Source organism: Bufo bufo, chromosome 11 (assembly GCF_905171765.1).
Source record: "Bufo bufo chromosome 11, aBufBuf1.1, whole genome shotgun sequence".
NCBI classification, from domain to species: domain Eukaryota; kingdom Metazoa; phylum Chordata; class Amphibia; order Anura; family Bufonidae; genus Bufo; species Bufo bufo.
The window spans coordinates 13,496,840-13,524,729 of NC_053399.1; the positions used below are offsets into that span (position 1 = coordinate 13,496,840).

Here is a 27,890-nt window from a genome sequence, read left to right on the forward strand (position 1 = left end):
TACACCACACAGGAGAGCCGACAGATCCTCTATACTACACCACACAGGAGAGCTGACAGATCCTCTACACTACACCACACAGGAGAGCTGACAGATCCTCTAAACTACACCACACAGGAGAGCCGACAGATCCTCTATACTACACCACACAGGAGAGCTGACAGATCCTCTATACTACACCACACAGGAGAGCTGACAGATCCTCTATACTACACCACACAGGAGAGCCGACAGTTCCTCTATACTACACCACACAGGAGAGCTGACAGATCCTCTATACTACACCACACAGGAGAGCTGACAGATCCTCTATACTACACCACACAGGAGAGCTGACAGATCCTCTATACTACACCACACAGGAGAGCTGACAGATCCTCTATACTACACCACACAGGAGAGCTGACAGATCCTCTATACTACACCACACAGGAGAGCTGACAGATCCTCTATACTACACCACACAGGAGAGCTGACAGATCCTAAGTAATTATTATAGGCATAATAATTTTAGGATAAATGAAAATTGTTTAAATAATGCAAACTATAGGAAAGATACATTACTTAAAAGCGATGATAATAATTATATTAATTAGGGATGAGCGAATTTCATATTTTGAAGTTTGTGTTGTAGTATTTACAGAATTGTGTTATGGATTCCGTTACCATGAACCATAGCTCAATTCCATGATGGAATGCATAACAGAATGCCTTTAGACGATCAGTCCGGTTTACGTTATGCAGGAGAGGACTCCCGCATAAAGTAAACGGGACGGATTTGTTTTGCAGCCCATAGACTTCTATTATGAAGGAATGAATAACGGAATGCCTCTAAAGGCATTCCGTTATGCATTCCATCATGGAATTGCGTTATGGTCCGTGGTAACGGAATCCATAACGCAATTTAGCAAATATCACAACACGAACTTCAAAATATGAAATTCGCTCATCCCTAATAATAATAATAATAGGATGAATGAATATTGTTTTTATTATTTTTGCAATGTAGTTTGTTTAATTGTTATTCTGTCGTTGACACCATGGTTATAATTGCCCAGCATTCATTCAGGTCCATCATCATCATCATCATCTTCTTAAAAGAAGCATTACAAATCCACTTCCTGTTTTGTGAGGAGCTTAGTGAGCGAGAAGCAGCAGTGTCGGAGGCGTGCTTATTTCGGGCTGTGGAGAATAATCCTTATTTCAGTTGTTGCTATGAAGAGATGGAGTAGTTCTGGCTTGAGAAGAATTGATGCTGGATAGCGCAGGCAATGGCTTCTCGTTATCCGCTGCTTTATGATTGTGGAGCCGCATGAATAGTGAATTGCTTTGTTTTCTGTGAGGCATGAAGGTTCCTGCTGTCTGCCACTCATTGGAGTAAGACATTACACTTCTTGGAGAGCAGCTGATTTGAAGCTAATTTGGGCATCTGCTCCGCTTAGTAGTTTCCCAATGAACTGCTGAGAGAAAGAGCTGGCATCTAAAGGGCATCACATTAGTACAATTCCAGAAGTTTGGCTTCAGAATCCTTGGAAGGCGATAAATGGTGGAGATGTAGTGGTTGCTCGATAATTATTCCCTTTGGGTACAGCAATCAAGGTTAGTACCTCGGTGCCCACCTTGTGCCAGCTTGGTCACTATAAATAACATCTTGCCTAAATTGTGTTTTCGCTGGTAACCAGTGTATTGTATTTCAGTTACCTGGAGGAACAAGTGGTGATGGACCTGCCAGTTCTTCTTCTGTGCTTCATCTTTTCCCAGTCCATAGTGTCCGCTACTCAAGGTAAATCCAATTTGCTGCCTTTGCCTTGTATTCATTTCCCAATCAAAAGTGTCTAGCAACCTGTTGCTCCACAGAGTCTCATCATCCTCTTTCAGGGGATGATAAGAATTGTGTTCAAAAGAGTCATAGGACTCCCCCTATTTCACTCTACATACATTTCACAATTGATTAAATGACATTTCTATGTGTAAGAATAAGAAAACAATTGTGTATGTAGAATTTTTTGGTGTCTGATGCTTCCTAGTAAAGGGTTAATATGGATCTGTGGCTAATTTAATTTGGTTCATTTGTTATTTGTGTTGCAAAAGCCTTAAAGAACGTGATATTTTTATGATTTTTGTTTTGTATATTTTGTTTCATTGTCCTCTACTATTTCATGATTTCCATTATTACATTTTTGCACGAATTAATAATATTACAATCAATCAGCCGTTACAAAGTAACCAAGTATCCCTTTCATGATACAACCGATTGTAAGGAAAGGGTTTGGTACAGATCTGATTGTGAAAAGGGAACTCCGCCTAAATGGATCTTCTGGTTTAAGATAATGCTGGTTGTTGGGGGAGACGGGGCTGAGGTCAGCCAGGGGTCTTCCAACCGAGTGCAAAGGTTTGAAGGATTCTGGACCCCCCCTCTACACCGGTTGGAAATAACTGGAATTCTCCACTAAAATGGTTATTATCACTTATTCTTTATGGTTTATTATATGTGTTACGTCAATGCCAGCACTTACCTGAGTCACGGTGGGTGTCTGCAATGATAAAGGAGGACTACACCCTCCTATGTAAGTACCGTGAGTCCTTACCTGTAAAGCAACAGGGAGAAGATGTAGAAGTGCTTTCATATTCCCTTACAGGTAGAATATAGCCTGTTATAAGCCTCTATAGGATGTGACCATCTACAGAAAATAACCCTGGATGAGATGCAACCCTTTATAGGAAATAACCTTGTAGAGGATATACCTATGTATTGGCTCTTAGCATACATAAGATGTAACTCTATATAGGATACCTTTGGAAGACCCTATCATTTCCCCCCCTGTCTGGGAAACAACCCTGAATAGGATTCAGCCCTGTAAAGCATCTTACTATGTGCATGATATGGGCTTATAAAGGATATAATCTAATGTAAGATATAAACCTGTATAGTTTAGACTATATATATAACACTCTATAGGAAACCACCTTGTACACATCTGCCCATTTATGAGTAATTGCACCCTATGACCTTTTGATATGCCCTGTATGTAAATGCACCCTATATATATATTGTGTGAATAGTCTCCTCTTTTAATAATACATCATTACTTTGCTGTCATACACTGCATCTACATGGTAACCTTTCATCCCATAATTCAGCCAGCAGCGATGCTACATGTGAGAGCCCCAGCGAGCGCCGGCTCCGTTCAATATCCTGTTGATATATTGCACAGATAAATCGGACTAATTTTTGCCCTCACCCTCACTCCCTGGGATCGAATGCAATATTGAATAATTTAATAATGCCTCATTAATCTTACAAGATTCCAATATAATCAATTAGGTGTCCCTCCAATGTTGCTCAGATGGGGCGTAGAGAGATTCAACTACAAGCAGGGCGATATTGTTGTCGAGGCAACAATGCGATGCCCAGCGAGTATCGGGCATAGGTCCTGCCCTAATTAACAATTCACTGCACATACTGTAAATAAGGAACTAATGGCCAACACGCGGTGGCATCTCTCCAGGCCTGATGTCTGACTAATATTGGAGGGACACTTTAAATATTATTCTCCAACCCTTTCATGCCGCAGCCATTTTCCGTTTTTTTTTTTTCATTTTTTTTTTTTATTCCCTGCCTTTTCCAGGGCCATAACAGTTTTATATTTTTTCCATTCACATAGCCGTAGGAAAGCTTGTTTTAAGTTGTACTTTCTAATGTCACAATTTAACATTGCATACGACGTAGTGGGAAACTGGAAAAATATACAAATGGGGTGGAACTGGAAAAAAAATGCAATTCCGCGAGTTTTATGGGTTTCGTTTTTATGGCCTTCTCTATGCAGTAAAACTGATTTGTGCACTTCATTCTCCAGGTCAGTACGATCATAGCAATAATAGATTTTATATAGTTTTTCTTGTGTTGTAATAAAGAAAAAAAACTTTTGAAAAATTAATATTTTCTTTGCATCACCGTATTCAAAGCCCCATAACTTTTTTATAGCTACATCTACGGAGCTGTGCGAGGGCTCATTTTTTAGGAGGGAGATCTGTAGTTTTTTTATTGATGTCATTTTGTAGTGTGTATGACTTTTTATTCAGTTTTTCTGAACATGGCGAATCAGCCATTTCGTTTTTTTTCCCCTGTTACAGTGTCCACCGTACAGGAGAAATACATTTATAATTTAATAGTCTGGCCATTTTGGAACATGGTGATACCCCTGCTCTTTATATTTTTTATTGATTATTTTTATTTTTAGTATTTTAAAAACTTTTTTTTTTTACTTTTTCTTTTACACCTCATTTAAGTCCCCATAGGGGACTTGAACATATCATCGTCTGATTGCTTCTCACATAGACTGCAATGAATTACCAATACGTTCAATATGTTCCTATGGAGCCCTGTCACAGGCATAGGACTGTGTTACTGTGGTAGCCTTCAGCCTTACTAAGGCTACCACAAACGGCTTCCCCGACTGCTGAGCGGGAGAGCTGTTCAGGCCCTGAGAGTGCAGTACTCCTGGGGAAAAGACTCTCAGGTGCCTTGGTCGCAACTGACCACGGCATCTGAGGGATTTAATGTCCACAATCAGCATTATTGATGATCATGGACATTGCCTCTGGGTGTTTGCTGTGCATCTGCGCTGCTATCCGGAAGTATAACGGCGCATGCACAGTTGCTACTCCAAAAGCAGAGGCTTTGTGCCGCTACTCAGAGCAGCATACAGGCGTCAGATTGTAAGGGCCAGCCAAGATGATGTTGCGGACACCCACTCGCAGGAGTAGGACTCTGGTTGATGAGACAAATCGATTAGCTTTTTGAAGACAAAGAGTGGAAACAATTGTAACAAACCCTCACCTGTGAGAAGTACATCATTAGGTCTGTCCAAGTTTTTAGCCTCTTGATATAAACGATAAAGAACTGAAACATGTGGGGTAATTTAATATGGCCGACATTTCATTCATTATTCTTAATAAAAATTAAAAAAAATGCGCTGAAGTACTATTGTATAAAATGTATGAAGAAGCGCAGGCCTCTAAGTAAATTTTGTGCATCTTCTTTTGTGCCAGCAAGACAAACCTACTCCAGCCATGAGCTATAATTGAAGCCAATTTCTGGCATAAGTTACGTAGTTGTTAACAGTCCTGAATTTGCAGGAACTGTCCATAATTTTCAGAGACTGTCCTGGCAATTTCAAGCTGTCCTGAAATGGGTGTGGCTTTTATAAGCCCGCCCATAAATGGTCAGCCCAAGATGGGTTTGGGCATTTCCAAAGCAGGGCTAGGGGGGGAACTAGCTCTCCTTAGGGAGAGAGCACCTTGCTCGGACACAGGCCTCCTACCCAGTTAAGCCAGTACTCTCTGCTCTGCACTGATGAGGGGCAATCACCCCGAAACAGGTGTCTGCAGATGGGGTGCTGGCTTATTTAATATCCAAGTCATGTCTCAAGGCTTATTTTAAGAGCTGAACATTGACTTATAGGATAGCTGCCTTACATCTGGTGGCATTAGAGGCAGAGCTTGTTAAGAGCTCATTTGCATTTCTTCCCTCCCAAAGCAGGGCTTACACGCCCCATATTTGCATACAATTATAGTAAATCTGTCAGGCCATGTGAGCCCCCCCTCGCTAAGCCTTGCCCAGTTTTTTCAAATGTGGCGAGTGCGGTGTACAAGTAGGAAAAGTCACAAACTTTTGCAAAATGTGCTTGCTCAAAAATGTACAACTTTCGTGTGCTAGAAAATTGGCATGTAGCCTTTTATAACCCTCCTTCCCTGCAAAGGTATACTAGCAAGTCGACTAGTTTTTCTTTACAGTGGTGTCTGTTTCCGGGAAAGGTGGGTGACCATCAATATGACTTCCCAAAGAGGTGAGGGGAGAATATCTTAAAAGGTTTGTTTCCAAATATAACATTAATGGCTTATTCTTATGAAGGACCATCACTGTGTGATCAGCGGGGGTCTGAACCCCGGGTAACCGGTGATCAGAATTATAGCGGGACTGCAGGGTTTACGATATGGTGGTGGTATGGCTGCTGGGCTTGGTAGTGCAGCACAATCCCATTAAAGTGAATAGGCAGCGCTCTATGTAATGACAAGCTGTAGTACCTGGAATAAGAAAACAGAAGGGTCGATAATGCTCCACAGAACATAATGGCCCCCTCACTTTCTTGAACATGGGGGTCCTAGACATATCCTTTAAATTAATCAGTGACCAAGACAGAACCTTTTAAAGGGGTATTCCAGTGCACTGGATAGGCGACAAATGTTAGATCAGTTGGGGTATGACCACAGAACCCCAATGTTTGGTAAAACCTGGGTTCTTCGTCCCCTGGCCACACAGTCATGGCATAGAGCAGAATTACTCAAACTCATTGGAAGTGACAAAAGCAGCTCAACATGGCGGTGGACTGGGGTCCCCATTATACTGAAGGACTTAGTGGATAGGGATATCATTTTTGGCTGAAATACCCCTAAAAAAGGAAGGGCTGGACTGAGGGCAAAGCCTGGGGGGAGACCCTCATGATAGAGTTGGAGGGAGTGGACATTGAGGAAAGGGAGGACCTGTGATAGGGGAAGAGCAAGAAAGGAAGGTGTGGAGTCTGTGGAGGGTGTTATATGGAAGGGGGGGGAATGCACGGGATGGCAGCCATTTTGGTAGCCACCGCATTTGGGCTGCACTGTTTTCCCCTTGTTTTTTCTTTTGACTGCGGTTGGTTGAGTGGAGGGGTTGGCCCATCGGACTGGTTCTCATCATGGCAGCCATGGAGTTGGTGGTAATTATGGTTCTGGTGTGGTGGGGAGGGAGTCAATAAGGCTCTGGACTCCCCAGTTGCAAAAAAGGGCTGTGGTCTGGCAAAGATCTGCCCGGGTTTACTGGGCTTGGGCCCAGGGTTTTGTTCATTCTGCCTCCAAGATGGCGTTCATTGGCTAGAGGTAATGTTACAGGCGTTAAATGGGCAGATTTATGTCAGATTTTTGGGCCCCAAGGACCTTCCCCGGTCTTATTTGTTTGGGAGGGTACCTTAATGGATTGAGGCCTGTAGGTGATTCATGATATTATTTATCTTGTTTGTTAATAAATGGCTACTGTGGCCAGAACGCTGATCTGATTGTGGCCATGTCGTCAGATGATTATTGCCTCAGGAGCTGTTCAATGTGGTGTGCAGGGGGCAATAGTGTCCAAGGGGCTAGTCGGGGCCGTCACATGTGAGGAAAGCAACCGCATCCCTAAACCCCTAGGAGCCGAGGATGCATCCCTACATGGCTTGGTGTATTTGACATTTACAGCTATGGGAAAGCCCTGAGAGATACTGTGGTGGCCATATTAGTTGTCAGCCAGATTTCTCATTGTTAGGGCTCATGCACACGACCATATGCATTTTGCGTTCCACAAAAAAACGGATCCGCAAAAAATACGGTCGACATCCGTGTGCATTCTGTATTTTGCGGAACGGAACAGCTGGCCCCTAATAGAACAGTCCTATCCTTGTCCGTAATGTGGACAATAATAGGAGATGTTCTAATTTTTTACAGAACAGAAAAACGGACATATGGAAACGGAATGCACACAGAGTACCTTCCGGGTTTTTTTGTGGACTTATTGAAATGAATGGTTCCGCATAAGGTCCGCAAAAAAAAAAGAGGAACAGACACAGAGAGAAAATACATTTGTGTGCATGAGCCCTTAATTTTAGGGATTATCGCTTTTGTGGTTGAGAATTTTCATTCATGAAATCCACAAATCCATATCTTATAATTGGTTGGCTGAAGGTTTATGGCGTTCTTGTAACCCGCAGTGAGATGACACTTGCTTTCTGATATTCACACTAATTTTCTAGCTGTAATAAAGCCGAATGAAGCTGTGAACTGTCGCTAAAAATATCGCTGTGGTCTCCAGGTGTATCTGGTGACAAACTCAACTCTGCTACATTTATACGCAGCAGTATTTCTTAACATGGGCTCTATAGTCGGCATTTAAAATCAAGCATTTGTGTCATATATTGAAATAATTATTTCAAGTGGAAACATCAATATCTGATTGGTGGGCATCTGACACCCAGGACCCCCGCCAATCAGCTGTTTGAGTAGGGAGCGGTGCTTGCAGTAGCGCTGCTGCCTCTCTCTACATCCCCAGCACAGCACCGTCCATTGTATAGTGGCTGTGCTTGGTATTGCATTCAGCCCGATTCACTTCAATGGGGCTGAACTGCCCCTAGCCCTGTGATGGCTAACCTCCGGCACTCCAGCTGCGGTTAAACTACGACTCCCAAGATGTACACTTGCTTGGCTGTTCTTGGCTGTTTAACCCGTATAGAAATGAATAGAGCATGCTGTGAGTCGTAGTTTCACCACAGCTGGAGTGCCGGAGGTTAGCCATCACTGGCCTAGGCCATGTAACCGAGGAACATGACGTCACATGGCTATAGGAAAAGCTGGAGAAGGCCATGGTGCCGTCTCATACAGCTGTTCGGCCAGGGTCCTGGGTGTCGGACCCCCACCCATCAGATACTGATGGACTAACCAGATGAAATAAATAAAACTTCTGTCTGGGGTATTAGAAGGGGTAGTTCTGATATTAAAAACACACTGCACCTCTCCTGCAGCAACATCACCACTTCTGTTGATGGGCCATGTGTGGCAATCACTTAAATAGCACTGAACTGCAGTACAAGACACAACCTATGGGCAAGAGTGGTGCTGTTTCTGGTAATAGAGGTAATCCAATACAATACCTTTAAGATGTCAATCAGGTTCACAGCCCATTTACAGTATTTTATACTCACAATACTAAATTCAGACTCCAAATATGCAATTTAGATCCATCAACTGCAACTTTTTGACTGTTTCCAAGTAAGAAAAATCCTTTTTATATATATATATTTTTTTTTTCTATTGCGCTGAAAAATACGTGGAAATAGCAAATAGGATACAGAAGATTTATATGTGACGTGATTAAATTTTTATGTCTGGATCACTGATGTATCGGCCTCGTTGTTGAGAAGAAACGTGACTTACGTGCGGTGCTTAAGAAGCCTGGAGAGGCCTCACAATGAAAGGATGTTTTCTCTCATCTGTGCGGAGTCGTGCAGAGCGCTTCCTTCCAGCAGAAAAAGAGAAGACAATATTTGGCCGTCTGCAGGTATTTATAGCTCTGCAGATGACATCTAATGTCGGGTCCAGGGGAGCAAGGTCAGGAGGCTGCTGACGAGTGCGGTACATAGGCCTGTGCCTGATCCACGCTCCAATTATTACTACTCCTAATAACAGCCGTGAGAAAGGAATTACTACTTATAGAAGGAATAGAAGAAGTAGTAATAAATCTACGATTAATGCTTCTATAAATATGAAACAAGCAACAAGAGTAATCCTACTAATAGTAAAAGTAATTGGGCTACCTGCACGTGCCTTTCCTCCATGTGGATTTTTGCGCAGAAAAGCGGCAACATAAAACATTAGCAGCAAAGTGAATAAGATGTTCTGACTCTCATATACACGTTGCATATTTTGTATGTGCAGATATTGCCCAGCCGTGTGTATTTTAACCCGTTAGTGACCACCAATGTGCCTTTTTACGGTGGTCCAGTCTAAGTGCTGCATGGGTCTCTTGTGCTGCGGAGAGCAGGAACTCAGCTCTCACATGAGAAGTGGGCTCCTGTACTAATGGTTCGAACCGCCAGAAGCGCCAATCCGGGTTGTTTAACCACTTAGATGCCGGGGTCAATAGCGACCTTGGCATCTATGTGGTTTGGAGGGAGGGAGTTCTCTCTGTCTCCCATCAGCACCCCTTGAAACAGATCGCAGGGTGCTGATCTACAGTACATTTGTATTAGGCCTCTTTCACACGAACGTGTGCCCTCCGTGGCCGTGCTGCGAACCTCAAATTGCGATCCGCAATGCACGGGCACTGACCGTGGGCCAGCCGCATGCGGATCACGACCCCATTCACTTGAATGGGTTCCGCGATCCCTCTGTTCCGCAAAAAGATAGAACAAATTCTATCTTTTTGCGGAACGGAACTCTGTAGTGCTTCCGTTCCGTGGTTCTGTTCCCTATCTCCGGATTTGCAGACCCATTCAAGTGAATTGGTCTGCATCCGTGATGAGGAATGCACACGGCTGGTGCCCCGTGTATTTCGGACCCGCTGTATACGGCCACGGGGAACACACGTTCATGTGAAAGAGGCCTTAGGCTGCACCTCTCTGGCACAGAGGCTGTCATTATAACACAGTATAATACACTGCACTGCATAATCATTACATAGTATTATAGAAGCAATAAAATCATTGCCTGCTAAAGTACCCTTGTGGGACTATTAAATGGTAGAAAAAAAGTTTTTAAAAGTTGTATAAAATAAAAATGAAATAAAATATACACCTTGTTTTCCATTCAAAAAAGCGTTTCAATGGAAAAAATTGCAAAAAGCAGATCACCTCCACAAATTTGGTATCACTATGTCCATAAAGATCCTCACTAAACAATTATTAATACCATATTTAAAAAAATAATAATAATTGCCAGAATTGCTGTCATTTCGTAAATATCAAGCTCTCACACAGCTCCTTAGAAAGAAAAATAAAAAAAGTTACGGGTTTTACAATGCAACAACATTTTCTTTTTGGGTTTAAAAAAAGGGTTTTTTATTGTGCAAATGTAGTAAAACATAAAATAACTATTGGGGTCATTTATCAAACTGGTGTAAAGTAGAACTGACTTAGTTGTCCATAGCAACCAATCAGAGTGGGAAATGAAAGGTGGAATCTAATTGGTTGCTATGGGCAACTAAGTCAGTTCTACTTTACACCAGTTTGATAAATGACCCCATATATCTATTTGGTATCTCTGTAATCGTATTAAACCAGAGAATAAATTGATCATTTATGGTAAAAGTTAAACGTCAACGCAAATACTGAGTGGCAGCATTACTGTTTTTCCCATTATCCCCCCCCCCCCCCCCCCGAAAAAGTTAATATTATATAATATTAGGGCTCATGCTCATGACCGTTGTTGGCTGGTGCCCATGTTGCGACCTGCAAACAGCGGGTCTGCAATATACGGGCACCAACCATTTGTGCACCGCATAACGTGTGTGGACCCATTCACTTGAATGGGTCTGCAATCTGGAAGGTTCGGTGCAAAACGGAGGCACAAAACCCCACGGAAAGACTACGGAGTGCTTCCGCGGGTTTTCTTGCCGGTCCTCCGCACAGCAAAAAATAGACCTTGCTCTATTTTTTTGCGATGCAGACAGATCACAGACCCATTCAAGTTAAATGGGTCTGCATCCGTTTGCGGACAGTGCCCGTGCATTGGGGACCTCAATTAGTGGCCCCCAATGCAAGGAAAGGGTGGCACACATTCTTGTGCACAAGCCCTTAATCAGTAAGTTATGTGTACCCCAAAATGATGCCATTAAAAACTACAACTTGTCCCGCAAAAAAACAGCGCTCATATGGCTCCATTGAGAGAAAAATAAAAAAGTTATAGCTCTTGAAATGCAGTGATGAAAAAATTCTAACTTAAGCCCAACATACACTGGTCACTAATGGGTTAAAATCCACAGCATGTGAATTATTTGTGCGATTCTTCACCTTACTGGTTGTAGGGTGGTTTTCCCCATAACCTTCAATAGGGTTATTAAAATAAACAGAAAATCCACACCAAAAACTGTATAAGGCTATGCACACATGGTAATTAGGCTCAGTTTTTCCACAACAAATCTGCAAATCTGTAATAATTGATAGCAACACTGTACTGGAGTAAGGCTACTTTCACACTAGCGTTCGGAGCGGATCCGTCTGATGTTTCATCAGACGGATCCGCTCCGATAATGCAGACGTTCGCATCCGTTCAGAACGGATCCGTCTGCATTAAAACTTAGAAAATTTTCTAAGTGTGAAAGTTGTCTGAGCGGATCCGTTCAGACTTTACATTGAAAGTCAATGGGGAACGGATCCGCTTGAAGATTGAGCCATATGGTGTCATCTTCAAGCGGATCCGTCCCCATTGACTTACATTGTAAGTCTAGACGGATCCGCTCGCCTCCGCACGGCCAGGCGGACACCCGAACGCTGCCGCTCACTGAGCGGAGCGGAGGCTGAGCGCTGGCAGGCGGATGCATTCTCAGTGGATCCGCCTCCACTGAGAATGCATTGGGGCCAGACGGATGCGTTCGGGGCCGCTCGTGAGCCCCTTCAAACGGTGCGCACGAGCAGACACCCGAACGCTAGTGTGAAAAAGACTGCAACTTTTTAGCAACTTTTTTTGAAAGTTACAATTGATGAATCTGGATCACATCTCATTAACCTCTTCTGTCCAGTGCACAGTGGAAGGAGGGGTTTAAAATATGGCGCCCACTCGCAAGTGCAGCGGGCGCTATAGTCACCAGGTCTCCACTAGGCCCAGGACAAATGTCTTCGACTGGTGATAAAGCCAATTGCAGACATCTAACACTTTAGATGCTGCAGTCAAATGTAATCACGGCATCTAAATTAGGAAAAACCAGAAGCACGCCCTTCTGGGTCAGGAATGGCTTCCCCATGAGGTAACTGGAGGAGCTGTTCCTTCGCTCTGATGTGCTGAGACCCAGAGTATCAGAGCTGTAGTTCCCATGGAGCCCTGCAAGTGGCAGAGCTTCATAGTATAACAGCAAATGCAGCTTAGATTGTAGTTCTATTGAGCTACAGTGGAAGCTAAAAGTGATCTGAAGATCACATATTCTAGCCTCCTGGGGAAGGGGGCTAAAAAAAAAAGTTTAAAAGTTTTAAAAATATATATATTTTTTATTAAATCACCTCCTTTCCACGGAATAAAAATAAAAGTAAACAATATAAAACATAAAGATCACTTATTACTGCAAAGGCATCACTGCATCCCAAAATGCCTATTAAAGTATTTATTCCATATGGCGAATGGCATATCGAAAAAATAAAAATGGCCAATTTGCCATTTTTTCATTGCTTCACTTACAATTTTTTTTTATAAAATTTGATCAAAAAGTCACACACTCCAGAATGGTATATACAAAAACTACTGTATATTCCTGCGTATAAGACTACTTTTTAACACATGAAAATCTCTTTAAAAGTCGGGGGTCGTCTTATACGCCGGGTGTTGTCTTATATACCGGTATTCGGCGTGCTGAAACTTACTTCCCAGCCGGACTGGAGAAGCTGTCCTTCTCCAGCTTCAGGGACAGGCACCCTCTAGCTGAGCCACCGTGCGCTGCATCCCGGCCAGCCGCTCCTGAAGCAGCCCCCTCTCCCTGCTCTCAGTGGTTTTCTCGTGCCGGCAGTATCACATTGCGAACTACCGCTCAGATCGTCTTGAAGACAGGGAGGGCTGGGCAGGCAGGGAGAGATGACCCACCCAATCCAAGCAGGCTTTGTATGCAGTGTGCACAGAAAATACCGGTACATCGCTTGCCGTGATTGGCTGATTGTTGTCTACTGGGTTGGATTGGCGATTCTGAGGGAAGGAAAGGGAAAGCAGGAGCGTCTGCACTTCAGCCAATTCTAATGTTGGAACGGCGGATCTCTAATGAAGTTTGGTTTGCATCTTATCTGTGGTGAAAAAACAGAGTCTATCTGGGGAGCAGATACATCTGGTGGTAAATACAGTAGAGCACCAGTATCTGTGCATACAGTACAGCACCAGTATTTGTACATACAGTACAGCACCAGTATTTGTACATACAGTACAGCACCAGTATCTCTACTGGTTCATACAGTACAGCACCAGTATACACAGTACAGTATACAAATGGCTAACAGTCAAGACCCCATCATGGCTCTACCAGCAAGAAGAAAGAAATATGAAGCCAGTTTCAAACTTAAAGTTGTAAACTATACCAGGGAACATAAAAACTGTACTGCTGCAAGACAATATGGAGTAACAGAAAAGATGGTTCGGGACTGGAAAGCAAATGAAAAAGCATTAAAGAGTATGCCAAGGGGTAAGTGTGCATTAAGAAGAGGCACCCCACATTGGCCAGAACTCGAAAAACATGCAGCAGACATGGTGAATGAGCATTGCCAAAACGGTTATGTAGTGACACAAAATAAAATACGTTTGTTTGCACTTCAGTGGGCCAAATCTAACCCAAATCACAGCAACAGATTTAAGACCACTGTATCCTGGTGTACTAGATTCTTGGAAAGGCATAATATGGTACTGAGGCAAAAGACGAAAATTGCACAACAATTACCTGCAGATCTTAATGCCAAAGTAAATAGCGTTGGAGGGGTAGTCTTATACTGCGAGTATACCCCAAACCCTATATTTTAACTGGAAAAGTTGGGGGTCGTCTTATACGCCCAGTCGTCATATACGCCGGCATATACGGTACACATTGTTTGTCAAAAAAATAATTCCCCATAGAACTCCGTAGACATTAGTGATAGATGAACATCGGCCAGGAAGGTTCGCTAACGCGCGTTCGTGATCAACTGTTCGCAAACCGTGCGTTTGCGGCGGGCCCCATTGACTTTAATGGCAGGTGAACCTGAAAAACCCTCAGTTCATGTTTGCAGCCACCAAATACTTACTGGAAGTGCACAAATAGTCCCACAACATGGACAGTGATATACCAGAGGGGGATCATTGGCAAAAATTCCCACAAAAAATATGTATTTTAATCAGGGGCTAATTTTTTTGCATCTTAAAGGGAAACTCTCAAAAATCTGCCCTGCTGGAGCCTAGAAAATTTTTGTTTTAGGCCACGGGAGTATAAGCCCAAAATTAGGCATTCACTTGACAGAAAAGAACTTGTGATTATGTGGCTGGAGATACATTAGGCGATCACTGGCTAAAAATTTTACTGTAGACCAGTACAGGCCCCATAAATTAGGCATTCACCTGACAGAAAAAATAAGTGATTATGTGGCTGGAGGTATATTAGGCGGTCACTGGATAAAAATTGTACTGTAGGCCACTGGAGTAGAGGTCCCAAAAATTAGGCATTCACCTGACAGAAAAAGCCTTTTATGCCGCTGTATATAAATAAGACAAGGACCATTCTTTGTTCTGGGTGGTGGCGGATATGTGTGGACTGGCATGAGGAAATTCAATTACATGTGGTCATCACAGGTGTGGAATTCCTCTGAGATCCATGCCTCATTAATTTTTAGAAATGTGAGGTAGTCCACACTGTTGTGATCTAGGCGAGTGCGCTTATCGGTCACGATCCCCCCTGCTGCGCTGAACGTCCTTTTGGACAGGACACTCGATGAGGGGCAAGCCAAGAGTTCAATTGGCAAATTGTGCCAGCTCCAGCCTGCCTCTTCCTCTGCCTGTCATTTTCAAAATGACCCTGTGCCTAGGTCCCTAGAGAAGAGCAGTATTATTGTGTTAGCAGGTATATCGCAGGCTCTATCAATATTTGATGGAAACAGGTATATCGAACCCCTTAATCAGCATTTTGTGGAAGCAGGTATATCAAACCCCTCAATCAGTATTTTGTGGAAGCAGGTATATCGCAGGCCTCAATCAATATTTGTTGGAAGCAGGTATATCAAACCCCTTAATCAATATTTTGTGGAAGCAGGGATATCGCAGGCCTCAATCAGTATTTTGTGGAAGCAGGTATATCAAACCCCTTAATCAGTATTTTGTGGAAGCAGGTATATCGCAGGCCTCAATCAGTATTTTGTGGAAGCAGGTATATCAAACCCCTTAATCAGTATTTTGTAGAAGCAGGTATATCGCAGGCCTCAATCAATATTTGGTGGAAACAGTTATATCGAACCCCTTAATCAGTATTGTGTGGAAGTAGGTATCTCGCAGGCCTCAATCAATATTTGGTGGAAACAGGTATATCAAACACCTTAATCAGTATTTTGTGGAAGCAGGTATATCACAGCCCTCAATCAATATTTGGTGGAAACAGGTATATCAAACCCCTTAATCAGTATTTTGTGGTAGCAGGTATATCACACCCCTCAAATTTGTTTTGGGACACAACTGTTATATCACACCACCCTGTTTCTTTGGGGCAACTGGTATATCACACCAGTTGCAATTCGTTGCTCCAATAGCGTTTGTCCTTCTATATAGCTGCGGTATTGCAGCAGAACCGCACACAACTGCCGCACAATACAAATGCACTATAATATACTTTCTATGTTAGAAAGTATATTATAAGTATATCACACCCCTCAGTTTATCACACCTATCGATAGCACACCTTAAAAGTTTTTTTTGTGGCCCTATTAGCTAGTGTTTGGTGTCCCTAACAGCCTGTCCCTGCTCAACAAAGCAACCTCTCCCTACACTGGCAAAACACAGAATGTAAAATGGCTGCCAGATCGGGTTCTTTGATAGGGTGGGGGTGTGTTCATGTGCTGAAACATCTCAATTGGCTGTCCTGTCCCACTTGATGGATGTGTCATGGTTCAAAGTTGGGCGCAATGCAAAAGAATATGGCGCCGGCGGATATCGCCATATGTTCAGTGAACCGAGAACGCGTAAAGTTCACCGCGAAACGACCGCCGGGTGAACCGCAAGGCCATCTCTAGTAGACATAACTATAAAAAAGTTATAAGGGGTCAGAATGTGGCGATGAAAACCCCAAAAAAATTTTTTCAAAGTTTTATTTTTTGCAGTATTAAAACACAAAGAGCCAATCAGTATTTAAATTATAAGAGCCAATCAAAATTTTACATTCATTCATGTAAATCCTTGCAGACTGTGCAGCACCAACCCCTGGAAGTGACGGCCCATTTGCCGTCTTTATACGACACCATTATAGGAGAATATTTAATCCCTAGCTGTGCAGACGATTGGCAGCAGAGGACATTACTGTATATCATGGGCTGTCTAGTGAGAGGGGCGGCTGAGCATCAACAACAATCTGGTGGTAAATTCTGTCTTCTACATAGTTGGTGATCGCACCCATCAGGGGTAAGATTCCTACACATCAGCAGGAATAATTAGGAAGATTTTCAGTAGTCTTGAAAAGATGTGTGAGCTTTCCAATACAAAAATCAAATTTAGGCCACCTGCACACAAATACGGGTGAATGTAAATAAGATCCACTTATTTCTGTATGGATTTATGTGCGTTTCTGCAGCATATCCGCACCAAAATCTGTGATGTCTAACAGCGGTTTTTGGTGCGGATTTGATGTGGTTTTGCCTCAGATCTCATCCTTCCATTGAAAAGGGTGAAATCCGCAGCTACAACCACAAATATAATGGACATGCTGCAGATTACGAAATCTGAAATGCAGGTTAATAGGGTCCATTCACATGTCCGTAGTGTATTGCGGCTCTGCAATACACCCGGCCGGCACCCCAATAGAACTGCCTATTCTTGTCCGCATCCATTCCTGCCCCATAGAGAATGAATCGGTCCGCACCCGTTCCGCAATTTGCGGAACGGGTGCGGACACATTAACGGATTTGTGAATGGACCCTTAGATAGATTATCAGCATCTGATCAGCAGGGGTCTGACCCCTGGGACCCCCGCTGATCAGCTGTTTGAGAAGGCAGTGGCGCTCACAGTTGTGTAACGGCCTTTTTGCTGCTTCCCGCAGGCCAGTGACATCACAACTCTTTCACTGCAGCTCAGCAACATTCACTTCAATGGGGCTGAGCTGCGTTTGGCCACGTGACATAGTTGTGACGTCACTGGCCTGTGGGAAGCAGCAAGAAGGCTGCAGCACTACTGCGAGTCCCACTACCTTCTTCTTCCAGCTGATCGGTGGAGGTCCCCTGCTGATCAGATACTGATGATCGATTCTGAGGATAGATCATCGGTAAGAAAAATGTAACGAGCCCCTTTAAATAAAATTCTTATACAGTTATACAGTTTAATGCACACAGCTCATATGCAGACATGTGTTACCGTGGCTACAAACAAAGCATGTGTTGACAGTCTGATTTTTGCAGTCCCTTCCGTTTTGCCTCTTGCTAACCTACCGATGGATGAGAGTATGACAACAGTGCCAGACTGCATAGGGTTTGTTTGAGGCCTGTAACCATGGAGACACATAGGTCTGCAAAGGAGCTGTAAACATAATAGTACAATATTTTCAAGACTGTACATAATCGATTAGTATTTTAAGTTCGTATTATTGAAGAAAAATCTTTGAAAACGTATTCTTGCCATTTATTAAAGAACGGTGAATTTGCTTTTAAGATGAATTTTTGTAATTTTGATGGGAAGTGCTTTTTAATTATTGGATATCTGGAAAGGGTTACCGAAAATGCTAATTGATAACCTCCTCATGCTGCAAGTTTTTTTTTTTGGCGTGGGAACCGATTTCTCGTGCCCTTGTAGGCTGGGGTATATGGAGGGGTCTGGTTAAGAAAAGACTTGCTGTGGGGAAAGGTTTCTTGCACACGACGGCTGTTCTTGTCTGCATTTTTTGCGGTTTGGATGCGGATCCATAATCTTCAATGGGGCTGCAACACTGACACCGAATACATGATTTCCATAATACAACATCTATATAAAAATCGTAACGCAACACTTATGTACCAGTGGCAAATAACACCAAATAAACATATCTATAACTCACCCATGAAGTACGTATGGTCAGGGATGGCGATCCGTGTTTTATGGATCCGCAATTTGCAGAGAGCAAAAACAGCTATGGCACCCCTTAATTTAATGCGTGTTGCTTCTGTTGGATCACAGAGAATGGAGCGGCTGTCATGGAACAGGAGCCTGGAAGAGTGCAAGTAACCAGTGCACAACCAGGGACTGAATATATGTATAACTGTAAGGTAAATGATTATAACCTGTTGTGTAATATGTGTCTTCTAGGAGCATGCAGGGCAGGCTGCCACCCTACAAATGGCTACTGCGAGGGTCCTGGAGAATGCAGGTGTGTACTGTGCAGGAGATATACTTAAACAATAGGCATTGTATCATTTGTGTTCTAGGATTCAGTATCCTGCTCTGCCCCCTTGTGCCCCGTACTAGGTATAGCACAGTGTATCAATTTTGGATGGAGTGTTCCTTTAAGTCTTGTTTTTCTTTTCTTTTTTGCAGGTGTCACACTGGCTGGAAAGGACCGTTCTGTGACCAGTGTATCCCATTCCCTGGTTGTGTCCATGGAAGTTGTAATAAACCCTGGCAGTGTATCTGCGACGAGGGCTGGATCGGTAGCCACTGCAACATTGGTGCTCGAATCATTTATACAAATTCCCAATACTCAAAAATAGAATTTTTAATAATTTGATTAAAAAACTGGTTGTTAGTGTCTCTTGAAACCTGTCATAATGAATTTATATACTATGCATTACAACAACTATTCACAGGATAGAGGATGTGTCAGATTGGGAGGGGTCAGGCTGCTGGGACCCGCGCAGATCACCAGAATAGGGTCTCTTGTTCTCCCATTCGAGTACAGCAGCAGACACGCATTTCAATGGGACTGCGGGAGATGGCCAAGTGTGCAAGTATCCCTGGCAGACCCATAGAAATGAAGGGAGCGTAAACGCTCATGCATGTCCGCAGCTCCATCCAAGTCAGGGAAGACGGGGCCCCCGTTCTTGTGATTGGCAGGAACCCCAGAGGTCAGACCCTGGCCGATCATTTATCCTCTATCCTGCGTATAGGGGATACGTTTTTGTAATGAGACAATCCCTTTAATAATGGGAACTATTCATAATCTGTTTATTATTACTACAATGAAAATCTGTTAATCTGAAAATAATAATTCAGAAAGTCTGGTTTTCATTCCGCACAGATATGCAATATGATATGGGACATTACTGAATAGAAAGAGTCAGTGAGGAGATGTCTCTACCTTTTAAACCAGTTTTATATATTTTTCCATGTCTGATAATCCAGAAAATCCAATGATCAGGCCCCATTGATCAATGAATGCTACCAATAGAAAAACTAAATTTACAGGAATGTATCTCATATCTGATGCATGAAACACACACTACCAGCTAAAAGCAAAGGAAAACTGTGACAACAGCGCCACCTGCAGTTTAGGCTGGAAATTATTTTTTTCTCTCTCTGGGTTTCTATAATATTTTTGGTGTTATTTATAAAATACACCTTTTGCCCCTCATATTGGCTATACTTGGCCCATCACAGAGCAGTGCGTGCCAGCTGTGCCCAGCCAGGGTTTGGATAAGGTGCTTGGCAGAGGAGTGACTTAGAGCTCCTGGGGCCCAAACCAAAATCCATAATAGAGCTGCCAACCTACTATGTGCCACTCTGTTGGTATCTCATGTGGCATAAGGGCCTTGGGGCTTTTCAGTTCCATGGCCCAGTTGTGTCCGCTACCCCTACATCCCCTTTTGCTACATCCCTGGTATATGAGCACCCAAGGCAGAAATAGCAAACCAAATCCAATTACAAAAACACATGAGAAACCCCCCATAAAGGTACAAAGAGCAGAATTTTGAATACAGCTTTGTGTGTGAACGGAGCAGAGGTACATGACTGGAGCAGTTCACTGTAGTGCAGTGATAGGCAAACTGCGGCACTCCAGCTGTTGCAGAACTACAACTCCCAGCATGCAAAGACTGCCTACAGCTTTCAGCCTACAGCAGGACATGTTGGGAGTTGTAGTTTTGCAACAGCTGGAGAGACGCAGTTTGCCTATCACTGCAGTAGTGTATTAGAAATGTAACGTATATGTGTATTTCCTGCAGATATCCATCCATGTGCTGCTGTTCCCTGTTCCAGTAACTCTACTTGCATCGAAACGGGTGATGGTGGATACATCTGCCTCTGTGCTCCGGGATTTACAGGAAGAAACTGCATGGTTAAAAGGGGACCCTGCAATACGAATGGGTAACTGATCGCTTTTAAATAAAACTAAGTAGATTAAATGAAAGGGTTACTTCAGTAAAACCGAAGCTCCGCCCCTCCTGCCCTGAGTTAGGCATAGTACATAATATACTGCTTAGGTTGGGCAGGTTCATATAATGCCAGACACCGGCATGATGGTGGAGACAGGAGGAAGCCAATTATTAACGGAAATACATTTTAATTAGAAGGATCTTGTGAAAATAAGGCTGCATTCACATTTCCGATATGATCAGGTTGCCTGATTCAATATAAATTGCATGCGAATGGGACCCCGCACATCCATGTGGGTCCAAAATTTTGCAAGAAAAGCCAAGACCTTATTTTCAACATCCTGAGCCCATTGACCGCTGCATGTGGGTGGAGTTTTATGCCGCCACCGAAGAGTGGAAATGTAGCCTCAGATAATTAAGATGATTAAACGCAGCACATACGGGCATTTTTCGTAGCAGTCTTTTGACACACTTTTTTTTTTATGCATCATGTTCTGGCATTTTCTTTTCTTCAATTTCTTGTGTTTTTTCCCATAGACGTGCATTGTTTTGCTTACATTTTGACATGTTTGAAAAACTGTATGTGCCAAAGCGTGTTAACTTTTCAACGACTTTTCTTTACCAATGCATTTTTTGCATACTGCTGTAGACATTACAGGGGTATTGTCACGGATGGTGTTGCAGAAAACTGGAAGTTATAAATAAACATCCGACTGACTTGATCCCAAACTAAGGAACATATGGGTGAGCCCTATAAAACCCCTAGAGCTCTCCCTGACTGCTATGCCCATGCAAAGATCTTTATGATAGAGGATTGCATGCCCTCGTATCTAGACTGTGTGACACCTGAAAACCCTATAATAGTGAGGGGACACGACCACCGGCTCCCTGCACTTAATACGGAGGGAGTCAGGGTCACCAAGAATCAAGCCAGCACGGAAAGACAAATAAAGGAAAAGACTTATCTGAGAAACCAGCAGTTGCAGCATCTAGCAGTGAGCACAATCCAGGAAGTAGTATAAACCGCAAAGTGAGGCAGTATGGGAGGGAATATAAAGGGAGGCGATCAGTGTAAATAGATGACAGCTGGGAGAAGGAAAAGAGATGACAAAGTGAAACCAAAACAAAGAACATCATGCAAGAGGTACAGAAGAACGTCTGCCAGACCTTCTCAGAGAGCTGGCGGTGACAGGTATGCACTTTCCTATGTAAGAAAAAAAAAAAGATTAAAAATGGTCAATGCTCAAACACACCATATAGCCATAAGTGCCACAAAAAAATCTTAAATAATGCTGCACAAGTCAGGTGTTTATGGATGTGCTTTTGGACAAAAAAAAAAAACAAGTACACCAAAAAACTATGTGAAAATGTCAAATGTCATGTTTTTTCTCAGCATTTTTTTTTGCTAGCAAAAAATTGCTGCAGCGCCAGATATTACATGTTGACCAATAGGAAGTTATAAAGCTCCAAATAGAAACAGCTTTTTTTGTGGTGGTGTTTCAAGACAGTTTACATTTTTTTTCCTTGGTGTTTTTTTTCTTTTCAAATCACAGCATTCTCTGGGTGCAATGTTTTTCTGGCAACCACAGACAAAAATGCAAGTAAAAAAATGCATGAAATACATGGTAATTTTTACAATGTAGTCAAGGTAGGTAGAGCTATATGGGTCCCATCTAGGGTATGTGTTGTAAGGGTAAGTGCTGATTGGTTCTGTCTCCTATCATTATAAATCACTTTCTATATTCTTTGTAATGAAATTCCTTGTAATGTAGTGAACCAATGAAACAATTAATAATCTGACTGCAGATGATCACATTCCAGCGAATGCCCACGATTCAATTCGGAGTGGTGGCACCAAACTACCCTCTCTATGTATCACACCATCAACGAGAAACGTATTCATCTGCTCAAATCCCACTTCTGACATCAAGTGTTTTAACGTGCATTGGATGATTTGAGAATAAATAGGTTTAACATGATAAGTGATATAAATATAATATTAAATATAAGGTAAAACAGACAAATCACATACAGAACAAATAATAATCAATCACATGGCCTGCACAGTACAATATTGGGAGGACTTCTGCCCCATGGTGATACAAGAGACAGATAGACCTACAGCATCCTTCCTGGATGGTGTTCTCCATGGAGTTACAATCTTTGCAGATAAGATCTCTGAGATAATCACTCAGGAATGTTGCCTTCTCAGCACATTGGGCAGTTTGTGGATGTTATCTACTTATTCCTAACTCACTACATTACAAGGAATATCATTACAAAGAATATAGAAAATAATAAAATAATTAAAGGTGACAGAACCAATCAGTACTTAATTAGGTATGTAAAATACCCTTACAAAACAGGGTAATTCTTATATAAAGCACTCATGATGTCATTGTGGCTGAGATCAGGTATATCTTGATATTAGTTTTATGCTATCATTAAAACTTTCAAAGGAAAAAAATAAAATAAAAATTTGATAAAACGTATCACTGAGTTGTGATGTTCATGGTCTCTTGTGCTCAGTAAAAACCTAATGCATGAGTATAAGTGTATTAGAGAACTGCTGCCCTGGCTGCATTAGTATTCAGTGCAGTGATTATAATTTGGGATGTGCCTATAAATCCTGGAGAATGTTTGCCAGGTTCCTGAATCTCCAGGACTAGGCCCCAATGTTCTACAAACCGGAGGACACCCAGCTGTCTCCTGTTCTAAGGATGACTGTTCCGCTTGTCTCATTAGCTGTTTAGACATTTGAAATTCAGATCCAATTAAAATGTCTACTGTCCTTCTAAACAGCTAAAAATATCCCTGCCTGATCTTTGAGCCTGGGCCACGTTCTGCGCCTCATACTGGGAGTACTGGAGGTGGTTTATCTCTTATATATATAAAAATAAGTTTCTGTCTGTCTGTTCTTTATGCGTGACCAAACGGCTGGACTGATCTTCCCCAAATTTGGCACACAGGTACATCAGGTGTCTGGGAAGGTTTTAGACCGGGTCTCAGCTCTCTAGGACGTTCCTGAGATATTCCCCAAAAATGACCCACATTAGCCAATACAAGCCTGCAAGTCTTTCTCTTCAAATACCAACTGCCATAAACATTCAGGTTTCCATAACAACCCAGCAATTTTTCATTACTGCTTAAATGGGCGGGCACTGTGGAGGTCACTGTTTTTAAAGGGGTGGGCACTGTGGAGGTCACTGTTTTTAAAGGGGCGGGCACTGTGGAGGTCAGTGTTATTGAAGGGGCGGGCACTGTAGAGGTCACTGTTATTAAATGGGCGGGCACTGTGGAGGTCACTGTTATTAAAGGGGCGGGCGATATGAAGATCCTTGTTAAAGGTGCGGGCACTGTGAAAGTCACTGTTAAAGGAGCGGGCACTGTGAAAGTCACTGTTAAAGGAGCGGTCACTGTGAAAGTCACAGTTAAAGGGGCGGTCAGTGTGAAAGTCACTGTTAAAGGGGCGGTCCCTGTGGAAGTCACTGTTAAAGGGACGGTCACTGTGAGTCTCTGTTAAAGGGGCAGTCACTGTGAAAGTCACTGTTAAAGAGGCGGTCACTGTGAAAGTCACTTTTAAAGGGGCGGGCACTGTGGAGGCGCTGTTAAAGGGGCGGGCACTGTGGAAGTCACTGTTAAAGTGGCGATCGCAGTAAAAGTCACTGTTAAAGGGGAAATCACTGTGAAAGTCACTGTTAAAGGGACGGTTACTGTGAAAGTCACTTTTAAAGGGGCGGGCATTGTGGAGGTCTCTGTTAAAGGGGCGGGCACTGTGGAAGTCACTGTTAAAGGGGTGGGCACTGTGAAGGTCACTGTTAATAGGACGGCCACTATGAAGGTCACTGTTAAAGGGCTGGTCAATGCTAAAGGGGCGGTCACTGTAAAAGGGGTGGGCACTGTGGAGGTCAATGTTAAAGGGGTGGCCACTGTGGAGGTTAATATTAAAGAGGCGGGCACTGTGGAGGTCACTGTTATGGGGGAAACTGTCCATATTTTTTTACGACACACGGAAACATAAAATGAAATAGATTAAATATACCTGTGCGAAGCCGGGTCCTTCTGCTAGTGTATGATAAAGATGATCTGTGTTCAAAGGGCCGCATACTACAGATAGAATGCTAACATGCTGATGAATGATGGCACCATATAAATAACATTTATTATTATATTAATAAAAATATTCCACTTATCCACGTATATATTCATGGACCGTATTATAGTAGTTATATTCTTGTATATAAGAGGCAGTATTATAGTAGTTATATTCTTGTACATAGGAGGCAGTATTATAGTAGTTATATTCTTGTACATAGGAGCAGTATTATAGTAGTTATATTCTTGTACATAGGAGCAGTATTATAGTAGTTATATTCTTGTACATAGGGGCAGTATTATAGTAGTTATATTCTTGTACATAGGAGGCAGTATTATAGTAGTTATATTCTTGTACATAGGAGGCAGTATTATAGTAGTTATATTCTTGTACATAGGAGCAGTATTATAGTAGTTATATTCTTGTACATAGGAGCAGTATTATAGTAGTTATATTCTTGTACATAGGAGGCAGTATTATAGTAGTTATATTCCTGTACATAGGAAGGCAGTATTATAGTAGTTATATTCTTGTACATAGGAGGCAGTATTATAGTAGTTATATTCTTGTACATAGGAGCAGTATTATAGTAGTTATATTCTTGTACATAGGAGCAGTATTATAGTAGTTATATTCTTTTACATAGGAGCAGTATTATAGTAGTTATATTCTTGTACATAGGAGGCAGTATTATAGTAGTTATATTCCTGTACATAGGAGGCAGTATTATAGTAGTTATATTCTTGTACATAGGAGGCAGTATTGTAGTAGTTATATTCTTGTACATAGGAGGCAGTATTATAGTAGTTATATTCTTGTACATAGGAGCAGTATTATAGTAGTTATATTCTTGTACATAGGAGGCAGTATTATAGTAGTTATATTCCTGTATATAGGAGCAGTATTATAGTAGTTATATTATTGTACATAGGAGAAGTATTTTAGTAGTTATATTCTTGTACATAGGAGGCAGTATTATAGTAGTTATATTCTTGTACATAGGAGCAGTATTATAGTAGTTATATTCTTGTACATAGGAGCAGTATTATAGTAGTTATATTCTCGTACATATGGGCAGTATTATAGTAGCTATATTCGTGTACATAAGAGGCAGTATTATAGTAGTTATGTTCTATTACATGGGGGGGGGGTTATTAAAGTAGTCTTCTTAGATAAGGGGCAGTATATTAGTATTTTAATTCATAATTCTGACATCTGTTTTTGAGGTCCAATTCATGTTGGGAAAAAATGTGTACTGTGGTAGAACCATGAAGTTTTAGCCTGTCCCTTCTTCTTATCACATTTTTTCAGATTCATTGACTGACTTTCCATGTGTGATTTTATATTTTTCTACAGGTCTCCTTGCAAGAACGGAGGGACCTGCGTAGACAACAATGGCTTTGCTTCTCGAGCTTCTTGTCAGTGTCCTTTAGGCTTTGAAGGCAATAACTGTGAAGTAAAGAAAGATGGCTGCCACCCAAACCCTTGTGCAAATGGTGGTAATTGCACTAATATTGACACAGGATTTGAGTGCAAGTGTCCAGGAGGGTTCAGGGGTCAGTCTTGCAAGGAAGTCACATCATTGTGTAGCAGTAATCCCTGTGCCCATGGTGGAACCTGTCATGAGAAGATCAGAGGATTTCAATGCGCATGTCTACCTGAATACACAGGCGCTACATGTGATGTACTGAATACAAATAAGAAGGTCCATGCAGTGGTCAATCATTATCATTTTCAGTCCCACCACAAGATTTTTCCACACCAAGGGCACGAAGTCTTGAAGATCACAATGAAGGAGACAGTCCACAATATGGACGCGTTCCTCAGCAGGAGTCAGATAATTTGCTTCATTGTCCTGGGTCTTCTAACTTGCCTCATTGTCCTGATCACGACCGGAATTGTTTTCTTCTCAAAGTGCGAGACCTGGATGGCCAATGCCAAGTACAGCCACCTTATCCGTAAGAAAAAGGATTTCTACATGAAATCCAACAGAGAAGAGGGCAATGATGTCAAAATAATTTTCCCTGAAAAGGTTAAAATTGCTAACTATAACAGGAATTACACCACTATTTAAAGCAATGGGGTATAAAGGGGGGTCAAAGTTTAGACCACCTCTCGGTTGAGTCATCGCAACCTATTCCAGTGTTTCTTGCATACCATATCTTCTGAGCAAGGGAGACGGATCAGAAAAAGAATGTTGTTTTTTGTTTTTTTTTGCCACGTGAACCCTTGTTGAATCAAAGTCTAAAGCTGCCCATATGCACAAGATAAATGCTGGCTGAAATTTGACCATTTTAGCTGGCGATCATGTCGAAGTTTTAAGCGGAAAATCAATCATGATGGCCAAAACGATCATCTATCAGAATGGATTTTTTTTGGCTGTTGCCGCCAGAAAATGCAAGTTTTGTTTGCATGATTGACCAGATGCAAGCCTTTGTGCTGGCCCACCTTGTTGAGGTTTATTGGTGGTCAGATCATTTGAACAACCGATCGGCCATAATTCAGCTGATACTTATCTAATGTGTATGACCTGCTTTAGTCTAATCCAGGCATGCTCAACCTGCGGCCCTCCAGCTGTTGTAAAACTACAACTCCCACAATGCCCTGCTGTAGGCTGTTCGGGCATGCTGGGAGTTGTAGTTTTGCAACAGCTGGAGGGCCGCAGGTTGAGCATGCCTGGACTCTAATCCAACATATAAGCGATACTGCACTTACTGCACTTATAATAATTGTCCAGGATTAGAACATGTCTGCTTTCTTCCTAAAACAGTGCCAACCCTGTCCACAGGTGGTTTGTGGTATTGCAGCTCTGCTTCATTATTTCTGGATAAAAACAGACAGGTTTTTTTTTTATCCTGTACAATCTATTTAACACATAACCCTTTAACTCTTTAATATATAACAGCCTCCCTTCAGTCAATATCAACATCATAGTGTTGCCAAAAGCTTAAAGGGGTCTGCCACTTTCTGGCTACTTGTGACCAATGTGTTTGTAAGATGATTATATTGCACTTACTAATATAGTCTTTGTTAAAATTCTGCACAA

General features: G+C 42.2%; 1 protein-coding gene across 1 annotated transcript; it reads left to right on the forward strand.

The window, feature by feature from the left end:
- The first annotated feature begins 1,167 nt into the window (after window positions 1-1,167).
- DLK1 (delta like non-canonical Notch ligand 1) lies at window positions 1,168-27,378 on the forward strand. Its single transcript, XM_040412688.1, has 6 exons — window positions 1,168-1,599; window positions 1,698-1,783; window positions 18,749-18,809; window positions 18,977-19,107; window positions 20,599-20,740; window positions 26,201-27,378. Exons 2-6 carry the CDS (start codon window positions 1,720-1,722, stop codon window positions 26,916-26,918), a joined length of 1,116 nt encoding a protein of 371 aa, XP_040268622.1. The 5' UTR covers window positions 1,168-1,599; window positions 1,698-1,719; the 3' UTR covers window positions 26,919-27,378.
- Window positions 27,379-27,890: the final 512 nt, after the last annotated feature.